Source organism: Schistocerca serialis, chromosome 2, assembly GCF_023864345.2.
Source record: "Schistocerca serialis cubense isolate TAMUIC-IGC-003099 chromosome 2, iqSchSeri2.2, whole genome shotgun sequence".
Taxonomy (NCBI): domain Eukaryota; kingdom Metazoa; phylum Arthropoda; class Insecta; order Orthoptera; family Acrididae; genus Schistocerca; species Schistocerca serialis.
In genome coordinates this window covers 840,659,908-840,682,071 of record NC_064639.1, presented here as the reverse complement: position 1 = coordinate 840,682,071, position 22,164 = coordinate 840,659,908, and the positions used below count along the sequence as shown (strand labels likewise).

Sequence of the window (22,164 nt, the reverse complement as noted above, 5' to 3'; positions counted from 1 at the left end):
TAACACATTAACCCATTATAAGTTTGTTTCTTTTATAAGCTGTAAACTGGCTCTTCTGGAAAAAGAAGGAAGGGCTTGTCTCAATAGCCAAGGTACTATGAGCTGCATTCCCAGCATCCTCTGCTCAGGGGTCAAATTAAAGTGTGTGATCTGTACATGATATTTTGCAATGAAGCCCACGAATACATCAGTAGAAAGTTGCTTGTCCACTACCACCACGTTGATTGATTTGAATGACACTTTTTTTGAATGAAGCTGTTAACAGAATAAGGATACAATTCAAGGTAAGAAACCAATATTGTACTAACACACCACAACAAATAGTTTCTTACTGGTGTGAGCAGTCTCTATTCTCATGTGCCAATATAGCATTTCATAGAATTCAATAGTCATAACAAATATACTAAAAAATGAGAGGTGGTTTTCGTGTTTGGCCACAGCATTATACTATCAAATTGATGTTCTTGTCTTGTAAATTATGTCTTGATCTTACGTTGAGATGCTGGCTACATCTACCTGGCAACTTCAAGTAGGGACATCAGCAATCGTAAGAAGAGACGGATTGCTACTTACCGTAAGGAAGACATGTTAAGTTGCAGACAGGCAGTCAAAACCCTGGTGAAGAATGTGATTCATTTGCTCCAGTCACTACCCAGCCAGAGAGGAGCATGGCTCAATACCACCCAGGACTGGAGCAACTGAATCACATTCTCCACAGGATTTTGACTACAACTCGTCGTGCCCTGAAATGAGGAATGTCCTACCCACTATCCTTCCCACCCCTCCCACAGTGGTATTCTGTCACCCACTGAACCTGCATGATATCCTTGTCCATCCCAACATAGCTCCTGCTCCCAACCCCAAGCTTCATGGCTCATATCTCTGTAACAGACCTAGATGAAATACCTGCCCTGTATATCATCCCACCATTACCTACTCCAGTTTGGTCACAAGCATCACCTATCCTATCAAAGGCAGGGCTGCATGTGAAACCAGCCATGACAACCAAAAATCTGTCTGTCCACATGAATGGCCAATGACAAACTGTGCCCAAGAAACAGCTGGACCACCCTGTTGCTGAGCACGCTGCCGAACACGACGTTCTTCATTTCAAAGACTGCTTCACAGCCTGTGGCATCTGGATCCTTCCCATAAACACCAATATTTCTGAATTACTCAGATGGAAAATGTTCCTACAGCATATCCTACACTCATGTAACCCTCTTGGCATCAACCTTCATTAGTCATTATCCTTTATCCACCAGTCACCTTCCCTATTTCATTCCAGCACTACAGAGTCCTCTATTCCACCAATGCATCTACTATCTTTTTACTTCTTTCCTTTTCCACAGCCCCCCCCCCCCCCCCCCTGTCTAACCCCCCGATTGCACCAAGTTACCCTACTCACTCCCCACTTCATCCCTGTATGCTCCCACGAGTAGCACTTTACCATCCTCCACCCCCACCATGCTATCTCTCCCCCACCCTGCCACAGCCTCCTTCTTACCCCCAACTCCCAGCCTGATTGCAATCAGGCTTTGGCAATCAGAGATTATGGCTACGTGTTAAATAGAGATTACTACATGAAAGGTGTAAAACAAAGCGTGGGGCTATAAATAGAGAAATGCTAAATGAAACGTGTCTGGCTGTCGAGACAACAGTGCGTGATGCCTTCAGTGACTACCAAGGCAGAATACTGTCAAATAATCTTTCACAAAACCCAAAGAAATGTGAATCGTATGTAAAGGCTGATAATGGCACCAAAGTTAGTTTCAAAAAACTCATGACACTCAACTCCATTAACTGGATTTTATTGTACTATCGGTTTTGGCTATAATCCATTACCTAGTACCTAACAACACAACATACCAATTTGTAGAACAACATTAAGACAACACAAGTTAGTGCCTAGCAACCACATAATAATATATTTACGAAAATCACTTCAAACATTTCATTTATTATGAATATTGAAACACAAAGCAATGAATATTTTAATCCACATGAAACATGCAATAAAAAACTACTAGTGCAGCAATCATTCTATAATGAAAAGCATACATCAAGGTCTCCATTGACCATACTTATCCAAACTATTCAACATACTTTACAGATAAGTATGGTTTGTTGATCTAATTACCATGGGTTCAGGAATTCCAGTACCTTACTTCTTCACTCTTTGTACCTTTATTATACATTTACAGAATAATGATTCATATATGTCTTCTATATCATCAGCAAGTTAAAGAGAGCTGGAAAGGCTTGTGAACTTGGATGAGCCACACAATTACAAGATCTCACCTTATTATGTTACTAACTTTTTGTATGCGATTGTTATGGGATCATTTTTATGTTAGGCCTCTTTTTTTTTTTTAAGTCTGTACTATAATTTGTACAATACTGTAATACTGTAATTTATACAATGTCACATTCTGAGTTTTTACATAGTGACCAGGTTAACTGAGATCTTGATGTATGCTTTTCATTATGTCTTTTTTTCTGTGTGTCAGTGTGCCATGACTGTATTTAAAAAATAAAAAAAAAATACTATACTATACGATGATAGTGAAGATAATTTTTAGCTTCCCTTACATTACTTGTCACACTTTTTGTAACCGAATAATGTACATATCGATATATCTTCATAGCTACAGCTTCGGCATCATGATATTTTTGGGCTGTGATGCCAAGTCACTTTGTATTTGTTGTCATTTCATATGAATAGGATGAATGCTGTACTTGTAAATGCTATGAATGAGTTTTTTATTACATGTTTCATGTGGATGAAAATATTCAATGATTTGTGTTTCAATATTCATGACAAATGAAATGTTTTAAGTGATTTTCATACGTATATTATTATGTGACTACTACGCACCAATTTGTGTTGTCTTAATTTTGTTCTACAAATTGGAATGTTGTGTTGTTAGGTACCAGAAGATGGCTTATGGTCGAAATCGGTAGTACTAATAAAATCAATTTAATGCAGTTCAGTGCCATGAGTTTTTTGAAACAGATAACAACTGCTGAAAATTGCCTGAATAAAAAACTATGACCTAAGTTAGTGTCCAGTCCTAGTGAGTGAGACATTAAGGATAGCAAATCAACAGCTGAATTGTCTAACTCTATTTTCAAATGTTCCTTTACAAAGCAAAACCCAAAAGAATTGCCCCAATTTAATCCTCATACTACTGAAAAGATGAATGAAATAGGTATTAGTGACAGTGTTGTTGTGAAACAGCTAAATTGTTAAAACTGAACAAAACTCTAGGGCTCAATGGAATCCCTGTCAGATTCTATACTCAGGGTTTATACGTGGACAATGAAAAAAAATTCCCGGATTTCCCAGTTGAAAATACACTTTCTCCCAGATGAAAATACAGTTTTTTTGTGTTAAGTAGCAGTATACTTTTCCCCAAAACTATAAAACTTATCAATCCTTTAAATGGTTGTGGTTTTATACACCGGCGTAGAATTTCCCGGCACTTTAGAAAAGGAAACTCGGGGAAAAAAAACACGTTTTAGAAAGATGTGTGATGTGCAGCAACATGTACACTGCATATTTTCGTATTACTAAAATATAAATTCGAATTCCACCAAACACCGCATGTTACTTTCCGAAGGATTGAAATCAAGATTGCGATGCGCTTTTGTAAGCCAGTTGTAGCTCGTGTCAAGCGATCTCGCCAGCCGATGACAGCGGATATTCAGATCATAGGACACATGATGTAGTCAGCCAATAGCAACATCACTGTAAAGTAGCGCGAACACACAAATAGGAAAAGGTAATGGTTTAAATTAATATACAAATATATATGTAATGTTGCTACAAGAAAAGAAAAGCTTTTACGTATAATATTGGTCACTAAGATTAATAAGCTGCAAGAGAAGCTAAGCTTTAATACATAATGATCATTTTTGCGCGTGTTACACTTTAAAGATACATCACAAAAATGTGCCAGTAAATTTTTTAACGACATGAATGTTTGATCTTCTGGGCTCAAAAATATTCTAAATGGTCATCCTCAAATATTTGATTTTTTAATGAGAGTCAAATGCTCTGTGATTTAGGAAATTCATTGGACATTTGCGTGCACAGAGTTCATCTTGCGTAAAAGGAAATTTACTTTGAAAGTAATGTTTTCCAAACAACCATTTGCAATATTTTCCTGTGACCTGTTAGAAACAGAATCGTTTCAGCAGTTGCCAGAGCGTGCCAAATAACACGTTTTGCAGCGCTTGCGCAGCTACGATGACGCAGGAAGCCCGTATGTTCGTACGTGTAAAACATTAAAAGATCTTACATTATGTCTTAAAAGAAACAAGACATTAGAGGACACTCCAAGAGCATGGGAATTTTGTGAACTATACTAAAATGCATCATTCGGCTTAAAGTGCACATTCGTATGTCCAGATTCAGATGTAAATTTTCTTGGAGTACCTGCACTGTATTATCTCATGTTTGGTTTTAATGCCACACGTGCTAGAAGATGAAAACGTGAACTTGAAATGCAGCGAACAGTTGAAATAGCCAATAGTGTGGAATTAAACACTTGTTTCAAATAAATTGACTGCCTCAGCAGAAAAGATTACTAAAAGTCAAGTTTCTTTAACAAACTGACAAAAATAACTTCGAAACTACCTGGCAGAATAAAAATGTGTGCCCGACCGAGACTCGAACTCGGGACCTTTGCCTTTCGCGGGCAAGTGCTCTACCATCTACCTCAGATGGTAGAGCACTTGCCCGTGAAAGGCAAAGGTTCCGAGTTCGAGTATCGGTCGGGCACACAGTTTTAATCTGCCAGGAAATTTCATATCAGTGTACACTCCACTGCAGAGTGAAAATCTCATTCTAAAAATAACTTCAATGTTATGCAAGGCGATTAAGGCTTGACTGTCAGAAAGGAGGAAACAAAATAAAATCTGAAACTAATTACATATTTTAGCCTTCTGTAATTATGTGAATGTATTTTAATTTACTTGATAGCTCCCGACCACAGAAATCCATTTTGTTTTCATTTGAAGTGAGAGCAATAAACGAAGAGGAAACAGCAAAATCACTTAACGTAAACATGGGTCACGTGGAGACTACCACCTCCCACTACAACTCAGACTGCTCTGTAAATCAGGTCCGGATCTAGGATATTTCCGAACCAGGGCGATATTAGATAGTGGCGCTCCCCCCTCCCTTGAGCATTTGAGGTAGGATGCCAAAAATTTAAAAATTGACTTTTAAAAAATATCTTCATTTTGTAGCACACATCTTTCTGAAGAGTCTAATACATAAAACATATATATTCGAGGGAACGTAAGACATGTTATTTGGTCTTAAGTGTGGCAAAGTGCAGTGCCACGCCTCTCCACACAGCATTCTTCCTTCGCACGTCTCTTGTATTTTGCTCTGTGGAATTCAAACGTGTAATATTTTGTAATGGAATGGGTGCCATCAAACTATATTCACACCAGTGGAAATTAAAATGTCCTGTGGTGCCTCTCCTGCTCCCAGTCGGTCAGTTTGACGTCCTGCTCCTCTTTATTGACATCCTGCTCCTCTTTATAAAAATCTCGGAATTAATACTGGTTGGGATTATTTGTAACCGGCAGAACAAGAACTCTTCAGAAAATTTGCAGTCTTTACTGCCTATTAGTTAATAACTTGCTGATTTGTGTGACATAAAATTAAATATAGGATACATAAAATGAGTAAAGAGAAGAGACACGCAAGACAGTAAACGTTTCTTCAATCGTTAAGTCCTAGCTTCTTTTCTCTCTAATCTTGCCATAGCTTTATATGGCGTACTTTTCTTTCTGGGAAAGAATCTACTACCTCATCAAAGTTCGTCAACATTTTGCTACATGAAAAAATGAAATGTCATTGTCTAATACTAGAAAAGCTGTTAATACAAATTGTACCCAAGACTGGTGTGTTTCTCGATCTCATTACACGTATTTTGTCACTGCTATATAAAATAAAATAGGCCTGCCCAATATTGCAGCAGTTCTTACACACACCAAATAAACGAGACTGTTTTGGCACAAATGGTCATTTTTATAACACGACGGAATACAATTCACGAAGTACCAATATCAAATGCCTATTAGGCCTACTACAAGCAAAACGTTTTGTGTTAGGAAATAGTTTCACATTTCATTCATACTCTCTAGTAGTAGTAGTACTAAATTTTTAAATAAATTTTGAATCGTCATATTCTCCCGTAATTTGTGTAAGTCCCCGTTTCTTCTCCTTCCTTGTTCTAACAAACAATCTTATCACTAATTCTGTACCTATTCCTGCCAGTGTCAAAACTTATTCTCTGGTTAATTGCATCACCAGTTTACTTATACAGTAGGGTGTTATTACGTGTTCGTACAACACGTTTTCCACGCTACTCCCAGAATATAACTTTAGCGGCTCCTAGTCGGGGTCTGCATAACTGGCCCTTAGCAGTGTAGCAGTCTGGCCAAAAATTTTCTGTCAAAATTTCATTTTATTGGACATATGGAGGAGACAATACGCAATCTTTGTTGCCTGTTATTCCTGTTAGTTGCTTTTTTCACTCTGGTAGTCTGAATCTATGGAATTCGCTAGTAGTTATAACAATGCCTATCATTTGCAAACCCAGTGACTGGCATTCATCCGTTTGGCTTTATTCCGTTCAGCTCGTATTTGTCTGCAGGAAAGTTTATTTCTAGATGCGACGAGGATTCCCCTAGCAGAGACATCACGTACACTATGCACGCATTCAAAAATCAACTTACAATTCTTTCAAAAACCAACAGGGATGCATTCAAAATCATATGAGTAATCGATAGACCAACGTGCGCTGGGTGCTAGGGGCTTTGTGAAACAAGGTCTTTTTCCTCAATAATATGAATTCCCCCCCCCCCTCCCCCACCAATGAAACTATTGCCCGGGACAGATAAACCGGTTTGCCCCCATCCCCTAGTTCCGGGCCTGTTGCGCATATGTGAATCTGGCAGCTTAGGCGCACCAGTAAAATTTTTCCGGATAACATCTGGCTGCTTGCTGCTATTGCTTATACAGCTAACTGCCACACTTCTGTAGCCAGAAGCAGGAGAAGATACTACTCATACGAGACTCAACTGCACATGTGGATAAGCTCACTCACAACCGCTCAAATGAATCTAATGTAAAGTTGTGACGTCATGCCCATAGGAGGCAATTTGTTGTTATGAAACATTGCATAGCCTTCCTAAAGCCTTTGACAGATTTTGCTGTTGGCAGACGCTTGTAAGAGCACTGTGTTTTGTAGTTGTATATGGTGAATTTCCTTTGCAACTTAAATTTTATTTTCGTTTCTTTTTCTCTCATTTGTTTTTTATTGCTGCAGTATTATTCTCCAGTAGCGAGATACGGTAATATTCTTTGTTAGAGTATTGGTTCTTACCAGTCAAAGTTACAAAAATTTAACTGTAAACTAAAACAATGAAAAATTCCCAGAATTCTAAAAAATTCCTGGGTTTTTCCCAGTTTTCTCCCGTATGAAAAAATTCCCGGGTTTTTCCCGGATCTCCCGTGTCGTATACACCCTGTATACTGTACTTGTGTCTGAGTTAGCCCATCTTCTAACTATAATCTATTGCAGATCCTTAGAACACAAAACTGTGCCCAGTTCTTGGAGAAAAGCACAGGTCTCACCCATGCACAAGAAGGGTAGCAGAAGTGATACACGAAACTACCATCCAATATCCTTGACATACATTTGTTGTTGAATCTTAGAACATATTCTGAGCTTAAATATAATGAGGTAACTTGAACAGAATGACCTCTTCAATGCCAATCAGCATGGATTCCAAAAACATCGACCATGTGAAACCCAATTTGCACTTTTCTCACATAACATATTGAAAGCTTTGAGTCAAGGGAATCAGGTACATGCAGTATTTCTTGATTTCCAAAAAGCATATAACTCAGTACCACATCTACGCTTATTGTCACAAGCTCAATCATATGGGGTATAAAAGTTAAATTTGTGACTGGACTGAGTAGTTTTTGGTATGGAGGACACAGCATGCTATCTTGGATGAAGAGTCATCGTCAGATGAAGAACTTCAGATGTAACTCAGGGAAGTGTGTTGAGACCCTTGCTGTTCATACTGTATATTAATGAAATTACAGGCAATATTAACAGTGAAATAGGATTTTTTTTATTTTTATTTTTTATTTTTTTGCAGATGATGCAGTTATCCATAATGCACTACTATGTGAAAGTAGCTGCACTACTATGTGAAAGTAGCTGCAGAAATATTCAGTCAGATCTTGATAAGGTTTCAAAGTGGTGTAAAGATTGGCAACTTATTTTAAATGCTCAGAAATGTAAAATTGTGCACTTCCAAAAAAAGAGTATCCTATGACTAAAATATCAATGAGTCACTCCTGGAATCAGCCAACTCATACAATACCTGAGTGTAACAGTCTGTAGGGATATGAAAGGGAATGATTACATAGGCTCAGTCATGGGTAAAGCACATGGTAGACTTTGGTTTATTGGTAGAATACTGGGGAAGTGCAATCAGTTTACAAACATCCTAGAGTATTGCTCAAATGTGTGAGACTTGTACTAAATAGGACTAACAGGAGTATTGAACACACAAAGAGAAGAGCAGCATGAATAGTCACAAGTTTGTTTAATTTGTGTGATAGAGTCACAAAGGTTCTGCAGAAACTGAACTGGAAGACTCTTGAAGATAGGTGTAAACTATACCAAGAAAGTCTATTAACAAAGCTCAAAGACCTGGCTTTAAATGGTGACCCCAGGAATATACTACAATCCCCTATGTACTGCTCACATACGGATTGTGAGAATAAGATTAAAATAATTACCGCACACACAAAGGCATTCAAACAATCATTCTTCCCGCATACATGAAAGGAACAGGTAGGAACCCTAATAATTAGTACAATGAGATGTACCCTCTGCTATGCGCACCTCATGGTGGTTTGCAAAGGCTAAATGTAAATGTAGATGTACCCTCTGCTATGCGCACCTCATGGTGGTTGCAAAGGCTAAATGTAAATGTAGATGAAGTTGTGTGTGTGTGTGTGTGTGTGTGTGTGTGTGTGTGTGTGTGTGTGGTTTGTCTAATTCTCATGAAGGCCTGTTTGGCCGAAAGCTTTGATAGTCTTTTTGTTGTGCCTCTCTGCGACTCAGCATCTCTGTTATACAGTAAGTAGCAAATAACCTTTTCATAATATTGTTATTATTCCATCTTGCATTTTCCAGTTTTGATTTTATAAATTAAATTTTTGTTCCAAGTTCGTCATACACAATGGATATAACGAACTTATATGATTTATGTTTCAGATGTAACTCAGTCCTTGATGTCATGATCAGTTGTAATTAGAAAATTTTAAACTGTAAGCACAACAATGTTTGCAGTTTCGTTTTCACAATCACGAACACAGTCTCTCTCTTCTATCTTACATTTTCACTTTGCTTTTATTTTTTGCAGCCGTTTCTGATCACCACTACTGACTTTCACACAGTAACTGGCCTTTAGTACAGATGAAAAAATAAACTGAATGCTGTCTAAAATTTATATGTGCAATTATGTCCTACTGACATCTTCTGTTCCAAAGTATCATATCTCTCATGTCTCCCATTGCACTGTTTTTCTTCAGGCTTTTCATAATGCAGAACGCTGAGCTCAAAATTTGTAGGTATGGTTCAGGGCTAAACAAACATATCATGCTAAAATATAATAGGTTTGTTTATAAATAAATAAATCTTCTGCTACCAGTCACGACTTTCTTTATTTTACTATTCGCACGACGCGTTTCGAGAAATAGTTCCCATTTTCAAGTGCGTTTTTTTGGTGTGTGTTAACCCATTTCTTTTGATGTTGTCAGTGTGTGTGAGTGTGCTTCATTTGGTTGACTTTTACTGTAATACATAAGAAACGCGATTTTTAGTTGGGTATCAATTCTTTCTGTGAGGTTAGTGGCTAAAGTTTGAGAACAATTTGTACTTACAGTTTTCTAATGGTCCATTTGTGTAGAGAGTCACACACACTTAACATCACACACAACTTGTACATTTTACACATTGAAAATATCTTATATAAACAAAACAGTTACAAAGATCTTCTTATAGGTAGTTCACAGAGATAACATTATAGGTCTTCCACAGATTATGATATGCTTTTGTACAGAGGTTAATTTATCTCTACAATTTGGCTCATGAATTACTAATACTGATTTTACAATTGTGCTTATTTCTATAGTAAAACATAGAAATAAGCACAATTGTAAAATCAGTATAAGTATAGTAAAACATAGAAATAAGCACAATTGTAAAATCAGTATAAGTAATTCATGAGCCAAATTGTAAAGATAAATTAACCTCTGTACAAAAGCATATCATAATCTGTGGAAGACCTATAATGTTATCTCTGTGAACTACCTATAAGAAGATCTTTGTAACTGTTTTGTTTATATAAGATATTTTCGATGTGTAAAATGTACAAGTTGTGTGTGATGTTAAGTGTGTGTGACTCTCTACACAAATGGACCATTAGAAAACTGTAAGTACAAATTGTTCTCAAACTTTAGCCACTAACCTCACAGAAAGAATTGATACCCAACTAAAAATCGTGTTTCTTATGTATTACAGTAAAAGTCAACAAAATGAAGCACACTCACACACACTGACAACATCAAAAGAAATGGCTTAACACACATCAAAAAAACGCACTTGAAAATGGGAATTATTTCTCGAAACGCGTCGTGCGAATAGTAAAATAAAGAAAATCGTGACTGGTAGCAGAAGATTTATTTATTTATAAACAAACCTATTGTATCTACAGTCGCAGGCTTTCAAAACCCATTTATAATGGATCAAATCAGACTAAAATATAAGATATAAGCTAAGAAGGAAAACACTAGATTAAGCACAGCAGGGCTTCCCAAATTATGTTCTGCAGAACACCAAATAAGTGCTCCACAAGAGACTATTAATAATAATGAGGTGGACAAACAAACACAAACATACACACAAAATTCAAGCTTTCGCAACAAACTGTTGCCTCATCAGGAAAGAGGGAAGGAGAGGGAAAGACGAAAGGATGTGGGTTTTAAGGGAGAGGGTAAGGAGTCATTCCAATCCCGGGAGCGGAAAGACTTACCTTAGGGGGAAAAAAGGACGGGTATACACTCGCACACACACACATATCCATCCACACATATACAGACACAAGCAGACATATTTAAAGACCAATGTCTGCTTGTGTCTGTATATGTGTGGATGGATATGTGTGTGTGTGCGAGTGTATACCCGTCCTTTTTTCCCCCTAAGGTAAGTCTTTCCGCTCCCGGAATTGGAATGACTCCTTACCCTCTCCCTTAAAACCCACATCCTTTCGTCTTTCCCTCTCCTTCCCTCTTTCCTGATGAGGCAACAGTTTGTTGCGAAAGCTTGAATTTTGTGTGTATGGTTGTGTTTGTTTGTGTGTCTGTCGACCTGCCAGCACTTTCATTTGGTAAGTCACATCATCTTTGTTTTTAGATATATATTTCCTACGTGGAATGTTTCCCTCTATTATAATAATGAGGTGGTATTTTTTGACATTTTTTCTCATTTTTCAAAATTTTATTAAAATTTCTGTCCTATTAGCTATGATTTAAACTGAAGTAATCACCAAATAAAACTAGTTTTTCTCATTTTTTTAAATTTCATTGATTTTATTAACTCTGAAAATACACAAGATGTTCCTTTAAAGTACCAGTATTCTGAAAGTGTTCTGTCAGAAGAAATGTTTGGGAACCTCTGATGCAGAGAGATTGCTAACCCTGAAAATATTCTTTAAAATTCATCTGTTTGTTATTTATAGACAAATTGGTGAGATATCCTGCCTTATGCAAGACACTGTTTGCTTGTTTTACTTTCCCCAAATAGGTTTCAGCACTTTTTGTGCCATCATCAGCAGGATATTTTTATTTTCCAGTCTGAAAACTATTATAATACAGTTACATTTGAATTTCAGCCTAAAGTTATTTCTACTCGTCTGATGGAGTAATAATTATGCATCAATTTAGTATTGGTTTACATGTGCAGTTAATTGCATGTTGGCTAACTGATAAACAGAATATTACACCTTAGTTGTGGCAAAAATTAGACCCACAATACAGGATTGATTAGTGAATATTTGTAGTTTTGCACACACCTTTCGTGATGCTAATAAGGTACATTTAAGAAGAGCATCAAATCCAAAAAGATGATCATTTATAGTCAAAAGCAACAGCACACTCCATACCAAATGTTTGACACTGCAACAATGTAATTGACAGTGATACTAACCGGAAATTCGTATGTTTGTGGATCCTCAGATGGGCCACACTGCACCAAGCTGAGGGTCTTGTCTGTCAGACAAAGCAAAAATGGGCCCAGTATGTTGCGGCTGTTGCCAAGGCCCTTCTCCTTGACAGTCACTTGCCATACATGCTCTGCAATGAGACAAAAAAAAAAAAAAAAAAAAAAAAAAAAAAAAAAAAAAAAAAAAAGAAAGAAAGAAAAAGTTACAAAAGAACTAGCACATGTTGCTAACGTAATATATTTAAACAAGCACTAATACATGTCACTAACCTAATCAGCCCTGCAAATTTAAAAGGAAGTTGTAGAAAACTTAAAAAAATATAATTTACTGGGTTGGAAAACATCATCATTGGTCATTTTGCAATGGCTTGCCTAGGATTTTTATTTCATTTAAATATTCAGTTATTAGAAACCCTATGAATTTAATATTAGGTCATCAGTTTAACCCTTCGCTAGGAATGAGGTGTCTTTCCAGATCCCATACCCCTCATATTTCCGGTGCCGATTTTGCGATGCTCGTGGTCCCTGACACAAGTTTCCTAGTTAAGATACAAAGGACCGCTATGAAAAAAAAATCCTACATTAATTATGTCTGTAATTTAGATAACTTAGTTCAAGAAGGAACGAAAGTGGGCACTTGGGGTCTTCAAAGACCCCCAGCTGGTTTAACCAACTCAGTGTTGCCAACAAATGGCTGAAGTTGGCAAAACTTAACAACAATGAAGGTTATTCATTTGTTGAGCTTTAGATGGCATTGTTGATGTGAGGCAAGTAGATGTCGGCTGACTTTATTTAGTAAGTTCAGTATTTGTATTCAAATCTTTAAGTTTTCCATACAAGTCTTGACATAATTCATAAAAAGAAAGAACTATCAGTTCATTGTAACAGAAGTCATAAATTATGAAAATTGTAGAAAAAACTATTGTCTGACAATTTAGGTTAAAATTTAAACATAGAATTAATTTTCTGTTTAGGGTTGATGGAAAACATGTTTGGTATGAAGAGGCTGATAAAATTCTTCTGATTTGGGATGATGCTGATTCAGATAATGAAAGTGTATCTGACATGAATGATGATGAATACTTGCCCTCAGATAATGAAGTGGAGAAATTCAGTGACGCAATGGAAGAAGAAAGTAATGAAGATGATTTCATTCATGGTTATGATGATTTAATAGTGATGGCTAAACTATGAAGGATTATTTCACTGGAGAAAATATAATGATTTCATACAAAGTGCCTCCAACTAAATGCCAAACTCCATCTCATCTCATAATATAATTCAGAATAAACCTGGTCCTGAAGCAGCACCCCATAGTTCAATAAAAGAAACCCTAAAGCTCTAAATTACCCCAAAAATTATTTCTGTCATGACAAGGAAAACTGAAAGAGACCCTAGGCGAGGGTACAACAAGTGGAGTGGAGATATCCTAATAGTATACCTAAGGCATGGAAGGAACTAGACAGGGAAGAATTAGAGGCCTACGTTGGTTGCTTTGTATCTTCTGTAGCTTACAGATCAGGATGGGAGTGCTTGAGTGAGCCAAGAAACATGGGAGGTCTATCTTCAGGACAATAACATGCCTAAAAAGATTTCAAGCTATCACACATTTTCTCGGATTCAACAATAAGGAAACATGGGCAGATAGTAGAGTTCATGATAAATTAGCAGCATTTAGAAACATTTCAAAAATGTTCGTTTGCAGCTTTCTTCCATATAGAGTCCAAGCTTTGACATAACTGCTGATCAAAAGCTTATTGCATTTAGAGAGAAATGACCATTTCAACAATACATGAAAAGCAAGCCTGCTCAATACGGTATAAAAATATGGTGGGCTTGCAATTCTAGACATACATTTCCAGTGAATGAACAGATTTCCTTGGGGAAAAAACTGGCCAACAGAGAGAGTTAAATCAGGGTTCGTAAGTCATAAAAGGTGTATCAACAGAATGGCTCAACGAAGGCCATAATACTGTAGCTGACAATTTTTTCTGGAGAGTACCATTAGTGAGGGACTTGATGGCAGTGAAAAGAACGTATGTCGGAACTCTAAGGAAATATAAGATTGAAATTTCTAAGGAGATGTAGCCTCATTGTTCAAGAGAAGGGAATTCATCTGTTTTTAGATTTCCTCAACTCTTTATCACTAATAAGTGTAACAAAGAAATCTTGGAACTATTCTACAATTCGACTGACATTGCTGGTATCACTGCAGTGATTATATGATTGTATGATCACTCACAAAGCTGTCTTAAAATCAGTAGAGGTGGCAGTTTCTGCTGTAGTTGTGACGAAAGTTTGTGCATCATCGACAGAAGACTACTTGATATGAAGTGCCTTCAAAAGGGAGCAAACGTTGTGTCCTTGCTCTTGGATACAACTAAGAGACTAAAGGACACCAACACACCACCAAAATATAAAGGTGTTCTTTGTGTGCAAGAAATCTAGGCAAAAGCCAGATTGTGACGTGCTTAGAATATGATAAAAATAAATAAGTCTTATGGAAAATTTGTTTCCAGTTCTCATTTCAGCCAGATTGTGATGTGCTTAGAATGTGCTAAAAATAAGTAAATGTGGTGTGTTGACATAACTGTATCCAATCACAGTAAAACTAGAACAAGTATTTCATTGTATTTGAGTTTTTCTTTTCTCATTTTCATTATGATAACTAGAAATACAACAAAAGCTATGAAATAAAAAATCAATTGTCTTCAAAAACATAAACAAAACAATATGCCCTGAAAATATTTAATATACAAGAATAAAAACAACATGTAAAAAAAATATTACTGTAACAAAAAGTAGTGGAAAGAAAAAGTTGCAAAATATATAATGTTGAATTTCATTCCATCCAACATAAAACACAAATTTCCACTTTATATATATGATCCACTAATAATAAAAATGTGATGTTCCAGCAAAGAAATTGTGACAAAACAAAACAAATGAACTGGGATCTTTAAATTTTCCAACATGCCCACTGGAAGGTTAACGGCCTCGAGAGGACTGAGGGATGTGTTTGGGAAGGTCAGAAAGTTGGGGCAGGTCACTCTGACACAAGATCAAAAGGAACCCACCTTAAGAGAGGACAGAGGGAGAGAGCACAGGGGAAAAAAAGGATGAAACTATTGAACTTTCTGCTTTTCCCGCAGTCTTCCTAAAGATCTTCTGCCCACTGGTTGATAATTTGCCATTGGTTGTCGTATTCTGTCATCTTACATTCTTGCGACATGGTCTTCCAGTTGTTCCTGTACTCTTTAATCTGCTCAATTAAGCTTTTCACTCCCAGTTCTTCTGTGTTGTCAGCATTTGTCGTACTGTTGGATAATGTGTACACACATACTCTTCGTAGGAATTGCATTTCCAGTGCTTGTATTTTTTGTTCATGTCTTTTTGTTACAGTCCACAACTCACTTCCATACATTACAGTTGGTACTGACATTGTTTTGTAGAACTTAAAACAGAGTTTCCCTTATTGCTTTAGTTGTGAGAGTTCTATAGGTTGTTTGTTAACATGACTAAATCTTTCTATTTTCATTTGAAAGACCATTTCTGTCATGAGTGAGGTAATATTTCTTAAGACGTTGAATGAGTTTACTTTCTGATCATTTGTAATCATTTTGCTGGGAGTTAGCCCCTGGCATCTGTAAGTCATAACTTTTGTTTTCTTTGAAGATACTAAAGCATCATATAACTTAGCTGCTGTGGAAGAAAATATTAGCAACTGTTTTGAATGTTTTCTCACAGTAAGCAATCACAATTTGAACATCAGCAAAGAGTAATGTCACAGAATAATTTCTTACACTGAAGTCAAAAGTATAAAAGGTTAATTTACTTACCATTGCTTCAGCATGTCATCAATATAAATATTAAAAACACTCAGTGTCAAACTGTGTCTTTGTTTTACTCTCAAATTTGTGCTGGTATTATATTTTCCATTTCCTACAGTGGTGATTTCTGATTCTTGGTACACACATTCTACTGCCTTTACTATGTGTTAACAGCTAAAAAAGAACACTATACATGGGAGGCGGAGTCTCCCCTCATCCTTGTAACAAGTGGGTCTCTATCAAACTATCCCATTTCTCTCTGTGAATAAGCAAATAACAGTTCAAGTGCATGGTGAACGGTAGAGGGTACCACATATCACAACTAATCATTTGCTTTCCTGTTCCACTCACAAACAGAATAAGGGGAATGATGTCTAAAAGCCTCCATGTGAGCCCTAATTTCTCTCACTTTGTCTTCGTGTTCCTTACACGACATGTACGCTGGCAGCAGTAGTATCGATCTGCCGTCGGCCTCAAATGCCAGTTCTCTACATTTCTACAATAGTGCCTCACAAAAAAGGTGTTATCTTCCCTTCAGGGATTCCCATTTGAGTTCATGAAACATGTCTGTAGTACTTCTGTGGTGATCAAACTGACCAGTAACAAATCTAGCAGCACACATCTGAACTGCTTCAATATCTTCCTTCAATCTGACCTGGTGCAAATCCCAAACACTTGAGCAGTACTCAAGTATGGGTCACACTAGCATTCTATGTGCTTTCTCCTTCATAAATGAGCTGTTAAACCCCCCCCCCCCCTCCCCCCTCCCAAAAAAAAAAGAGAGAGAGAGAGAGAACGAAGTTGAGCATTCACCTTCCCAACTACCAACCTGACTTGCTCATTCCATTTCATATTGCACTGCAACATTACGTCCAGATATTTAATTGATGTGACTGTGTCATGCAGCGCATTACTAATTTAAACATTACAAGATTATTTTTTCTATTCATCTTCACTAAATTACATTTTTCTGCATTTACAGTAAGCTGTCATTCATCACATCAACTAAAAATTCTGTCTAAGTCATTTTCTATCGCTACAGTCATTCAATGATGACACTTTCCCATACACCACAAAGTTATCAACAAAAAGCCATAAATTGCTGTTTACCCTGTTCACTGGATAATTTATGCATACAGAGAATGAGAGCAGCCCTATCACACTTCCCTGGGGCACTCCTGATGATACACTTTTTCTGTGTGTTGCTGAATTTTATCATGTAGAGCATATAAATATACAGCTGTTGCCTTACATCTTAATTCCTCTGCATGCATAAGAAAGTAAAACCTCCCACTTTATGCAGGCAATTCATTTCAACTGCCTGAATACTGGACTTTTTCTTTTGACAGAGAACCAATCCTTCACATGCATATAACACTGCAGAAGCTCCCACTCTCAAATAGAATTTGTTCTATTTATAGGGGTTTCATGTATTACAGCTAAACAGTGGCCAATTTTAAAATTTAAGTGGGCATCAATTCCGAACAACAGCATCTGCTTAAAAACAACAAGCCAACTGGTAGATAACATAAAATTTGCACCCCAAATAACACTGCAACAGTAAGAGCTACCATCAAACAAAAGCCAACACAGTCAATTTGTTGGCATTCACAAGCTTTTAACATGATGGATAAGCTCTTAAGGTGTTGGACAGGTTGCACCTGAAGGTTCAACTCTACAGCATGCAAGTGGTGCAGCAATTGAGGCATTCCCAGGAAAAACAACTTAACGTCCAATTCGTTTCTCTGTTTTCTGCAGTAATTGTGTCTGTGAGAACCAGTCTTTGTGCTGAAAAAAATATTATTACTCTCCGACAGATGCAACACCTTCCAGAAACATTTGATGGCCGTGCTGCTCTAAGCTGCTGTTCCACAGAGCGCCGCGGCCAGCACACAAACAGCTTCAATGCTGCTCGAACCTGTTTTATGTGTGTGCTTTGCTGAGACAAATTTATCAGTGATGGTGTATCCATACTGTGGAACTTACTTTTGCCAACATAGCATAGGAAGTAAATAGTCACTGTAAGCAAAATAAGGGAAACGATTGTGATGGTACACCTATTGCGGAGTGTGATTTTGAGAACCATCCAATTGGAAGGAAATGTAAAATTCAGAATGGGAAATGAAAGAAAAAAGTTTTGAAAAAGAAGAGAAATTTAGGACACTGTTATGTTTCACCAAAAACTAGTAAGAAAGTCTGTTCTAAGAAATTTGCAGTCAGTAATAAATGTCACACAAAGCAATGTTTTCTAAAAATATGCCCAAAAGATCAAGAAGAGAACCATGAACAATTTTGGGCTTTACGTAGCAAGAACACAGAAGATACATTGATGTTAGGGTCAAATGAAAAGAAAACACAATCTAGAGCAACTAATGCACCTAGGTCTTGTCGGATTCGTAGCTCCCCCTATATACCTGAGAATCTTGCAAGCTACCAAGCATCGTCTGAAAACAGTTTTAAAAGCACTGAATGATGGTGCTCTTAAAGTGGAAGACAAAAGAAGGAAACAAAGTGAAGACTGCAGAAAACACCAAAGGAAATATCAGGCATGGTCTGATCTCACTGGACCAGTTTACTTCCACATCATTGCATTATTGTCACAGTAAAGCTGAAAGTAAATATTCTGGCAACCCTGACCTTAGTGTTGGGAATTATTCACATCATTCAGAGATTCATTTTCTCCTGAAACGAGTAAAGTACTCAAGATGAAGTATAAAAATTATTACAAATTCTTTAGAGAAAATAGCCCAGATTCGTTTCAAAAACCAAGAAATGATACTTATGATTTATGCCAGGAATGTGAAGTTATAATGAATGTCAATGCAACTGATCCTCATAAAGATGTATATGAAGAACAGAAACTAAAGGTTGCAGTGTACAATAAACTCATGGACAAGTATTTGAGGTCAGCCAAGTTGACAGCACAGGTACCTTAGTGTTAAGAGTTTGATTACACACGGAACCTGCCCATGCCTAAACTGAGCATTACTGTGCAGCTCTATAAGAAGCTACTGTGGCTCTATGTATTTAATGTTCACCGCCACTATGATCAATCAAGTACGTTCTATTGGTTTCTCGAAGGTTCAGCAATATAATATTCAAATCTGGTTGCTCCATTATGTATGGCTTCATAAGCATGAAAGTCCACAGGAGACAAACAATATTAACACCATTATTCTTCTATCTGATTTGTGTGGGGAGCAAAGTAAAAATTCGAGTATGGTACAATTTTGTAACTTGGCTTTCAAAAAAAAAACAACGTAACTATACAACACATATTTCTAGTTGGGGGATATTCATACAGCCAATGCAACCGTCACTTTGGCATGTATGGAAAACTGCTAAGAAAGATTGAAAACATTGAGAATGAGAGCCAATATATTTCAGTGCTTCAGAGCTGCAGAAAGATTCCAGCACCCTATGAAGTGGTGGAAGAAGTGGACATTACTGAGGACTGGGCATCCGCTTTATCACGAAACTGAAAGGGAACACACTGTTGGAATATGAAAATATGTTATTTTTTACTACAACAGGAAGACATTTTATGTCTTGTCTACTCCTGCAGCAACATTCAGTCCCTACCAAATAAACAACGCGGATGCAGACTGCCAATGCGGAAGACGGACATGGTGGTGATGAAGAAAACTTGTCCTGGGATTATGGATGCAAAGGACAAGCATATCTTCACACTACTCAAGTTCCTCCAAGATGACAATGCAGAATTGCTAAAGATGATTATCGATGGTTATGCACCTACAACAGACAATGGCTACTCAGGATGTGAAACAGAAAACATTGTCAGTAATAACCATGCAAAGACTTATATCATTGTTGAGGAAGGCATTGTGTGCCTTAATACAACTGTAATTGAATAAGTGCATATCTTTCACTTTATGGATGATTATGTTGCTAATAGGTTTTTAGAGGATTATTATGGTTGGTGAAAAGCTCTCAGGTCTCCAGCCAGGTGGCACTGGTAAAATATGGCGACATTTCACTGAGTGTCATACTCATCACCTTCTGGCAATGTGTCAAGATATGCAGATAGTGTGATATTTATACTAGAGGTGTCTCCACCTCCTCCTGGCTATGGGCAGCTGTGTACTGTCTGGCTGGTGGGCAGAGAGAGTGCTGAAACTGCGCTGGTTGGATAGAGGGTGCTCCATTCAAATCTCTGTGTGAGCCTTCTGGCTGAGTCTTGCAAGTTGGTAATGCTGGTCACACTCTTGCCATATTGCCACTAATTCTGGATTCCATGCCACACTTAGTTGGTATCCTTTATCTCTGTCGACAAGATCATTGTGAATCCGTATTTCAATGGATGCCTTTATGATGCTGTCACAATAGCCGACTGTTCGGCAGATACCTTGATGTTCTGGAAGTCAAAGGTGTGGTCTTCCTTGAGGCTATGCTCTGCTATTGCTGATTTTTCTGTCTGTACCAGTCGCAAATGCCTCAAGCGCTCCTCGCAGTGTTTAGAAATACAATGTTGTGATTGCCCAACGTACTGTTGGCCACATTGCAAGCAACGCTGTATGTTCATGGGACATTCATTTTAGTGGGTCTTTTGCAGAGCCAGGCCACACTTCGTCTTTGGCATTGGTCGGAAGATGGTTTTTATGTTGGCTTTTTCATGTAACCTTGCAATTTTGGCCGAGAGCAGTCCCAAGTATGGAAGGCGGCGAGTCTCGTTTTATTCTTCCTCTTCCGGAGAAAGTTTTTTCTCCGTATTTATATCACTGCAGTTCCTTCGAGTTCATTAGAGACAGATGCCTTAATTCATGTCATAAACAGAATCACCGAGTTCCAACAATATTTGCGCTACACTTTGTTTGGCTGGACCTAGCTGATGCAAACATTAAAAACTAGATCAGAGGGTCTGTTAAATTTTAGCAGCTTAAGTTTAACTTCATATGTTGTTTATCAGTCCTCTGGCTGCAAAACATGACTTTAAATGGAAAAATATTCAAAAATTAAGAGTTGATTGATTCATTCATTCATTCATTCACTGTGTTCAGTAGATCCCTTCAAGAAGAAAAACCTTCAGGGATCAAAACGATCAAGATACAAGTTAACGTAGACAAGTAAACAACAGAAACTTAATCTGTACATTTTATTAAAAATAAACTACCATTATGCTTAATGTTATTCATTCTTATGCCAGATAAGTTTATCAGGTTAATTATAAGAAACACTGCTGTCTCCTCACTTATACTACGTAGCTGCTATTTATATCCTACTGGTAGCTTAACCTTACAGTACTTCATTACACTGGTCAGAGGTAATGGAGAGTAGTGTGTTTGGAAATTACTAGGAGATTCAGAAAAACAAAACAAAAAATGGGTAGAAATGAGTAGGGGACAACCTGGGATGGGAGACATAATAATGACTGTAGTGAAAATAAAATTCAGGTGAGCAGTATATGTCATCAGATGAATGAATGGTAAATGGGCCCAAAATCTATTGCTGATTTCCTAAAGATAAGGAAAGTGAGAGGCAACAGCCTAATGAAAAACTGAGTAGCTGACATTAAAAAGATATGCTAGTACAAGCTGGATCCATATGGCTATACACTGTAATACATAGAAAAGTTTAGACGATGCCTTTATTCAGCTTGATAAAGCAAAAAAACTGTCTTCTGCACTCACCATAAGTAGGTTTTGGCTGTTCTCCTTCAGGAATATCTTCACCCTGCTGAAGTGACAACAATGATTTTAACCATTCTTCCAGCTCTTCCTCGGATTCCAAAACTACACAGAAGCAGTCATCTTTCGTATACAGTGCTATCACATACTTGTGCTTTGTGTCTTGTCGACGATTGATATTAAAACAAGTTTTCAGCAGAATGCTCCTGAAATATAATTGTTTTTCTGACACTCATTGTAATACTATGAAGGAACTTCTCAGAAATCTACATGCACAACCAAATCATAGTTAGTAACAACCATTATGACTGTTACACATAGAAAAACAACATATCCTACAAAATGATTTAATCTTAT

The 22,164-nt window shown here is 37.3% G+C and overlaps 1 protein-coding gene across 1 annotated transcript in view; it reads right to left on the bottom strand.

Annotated features, from left to right (window-relative positions):
* LOC126458111 (mucin-17) overlaps positions 1-22,164 on the bottom strand; it is a 211,722-nt gene that overhangs the window by 163,357 nt on the left and 26,201 nt on the right. Inside the window, exons 4-5 of the mRNA XM_050094940.1 lie at positions 21,811-22,013; positions 12,318-12,463 (exon numbers count right to left, since the gene is read on the bottom strand). Coding sequence (XP_049950897.1) covers positions 12,318-12,463; positions 21,811-22,013 — 349 coding nt within the window. The remainder of the gene's footprint in view (positions 1-12,317; positions 12,464-21,810; positions 22,014-22,164) is intronic.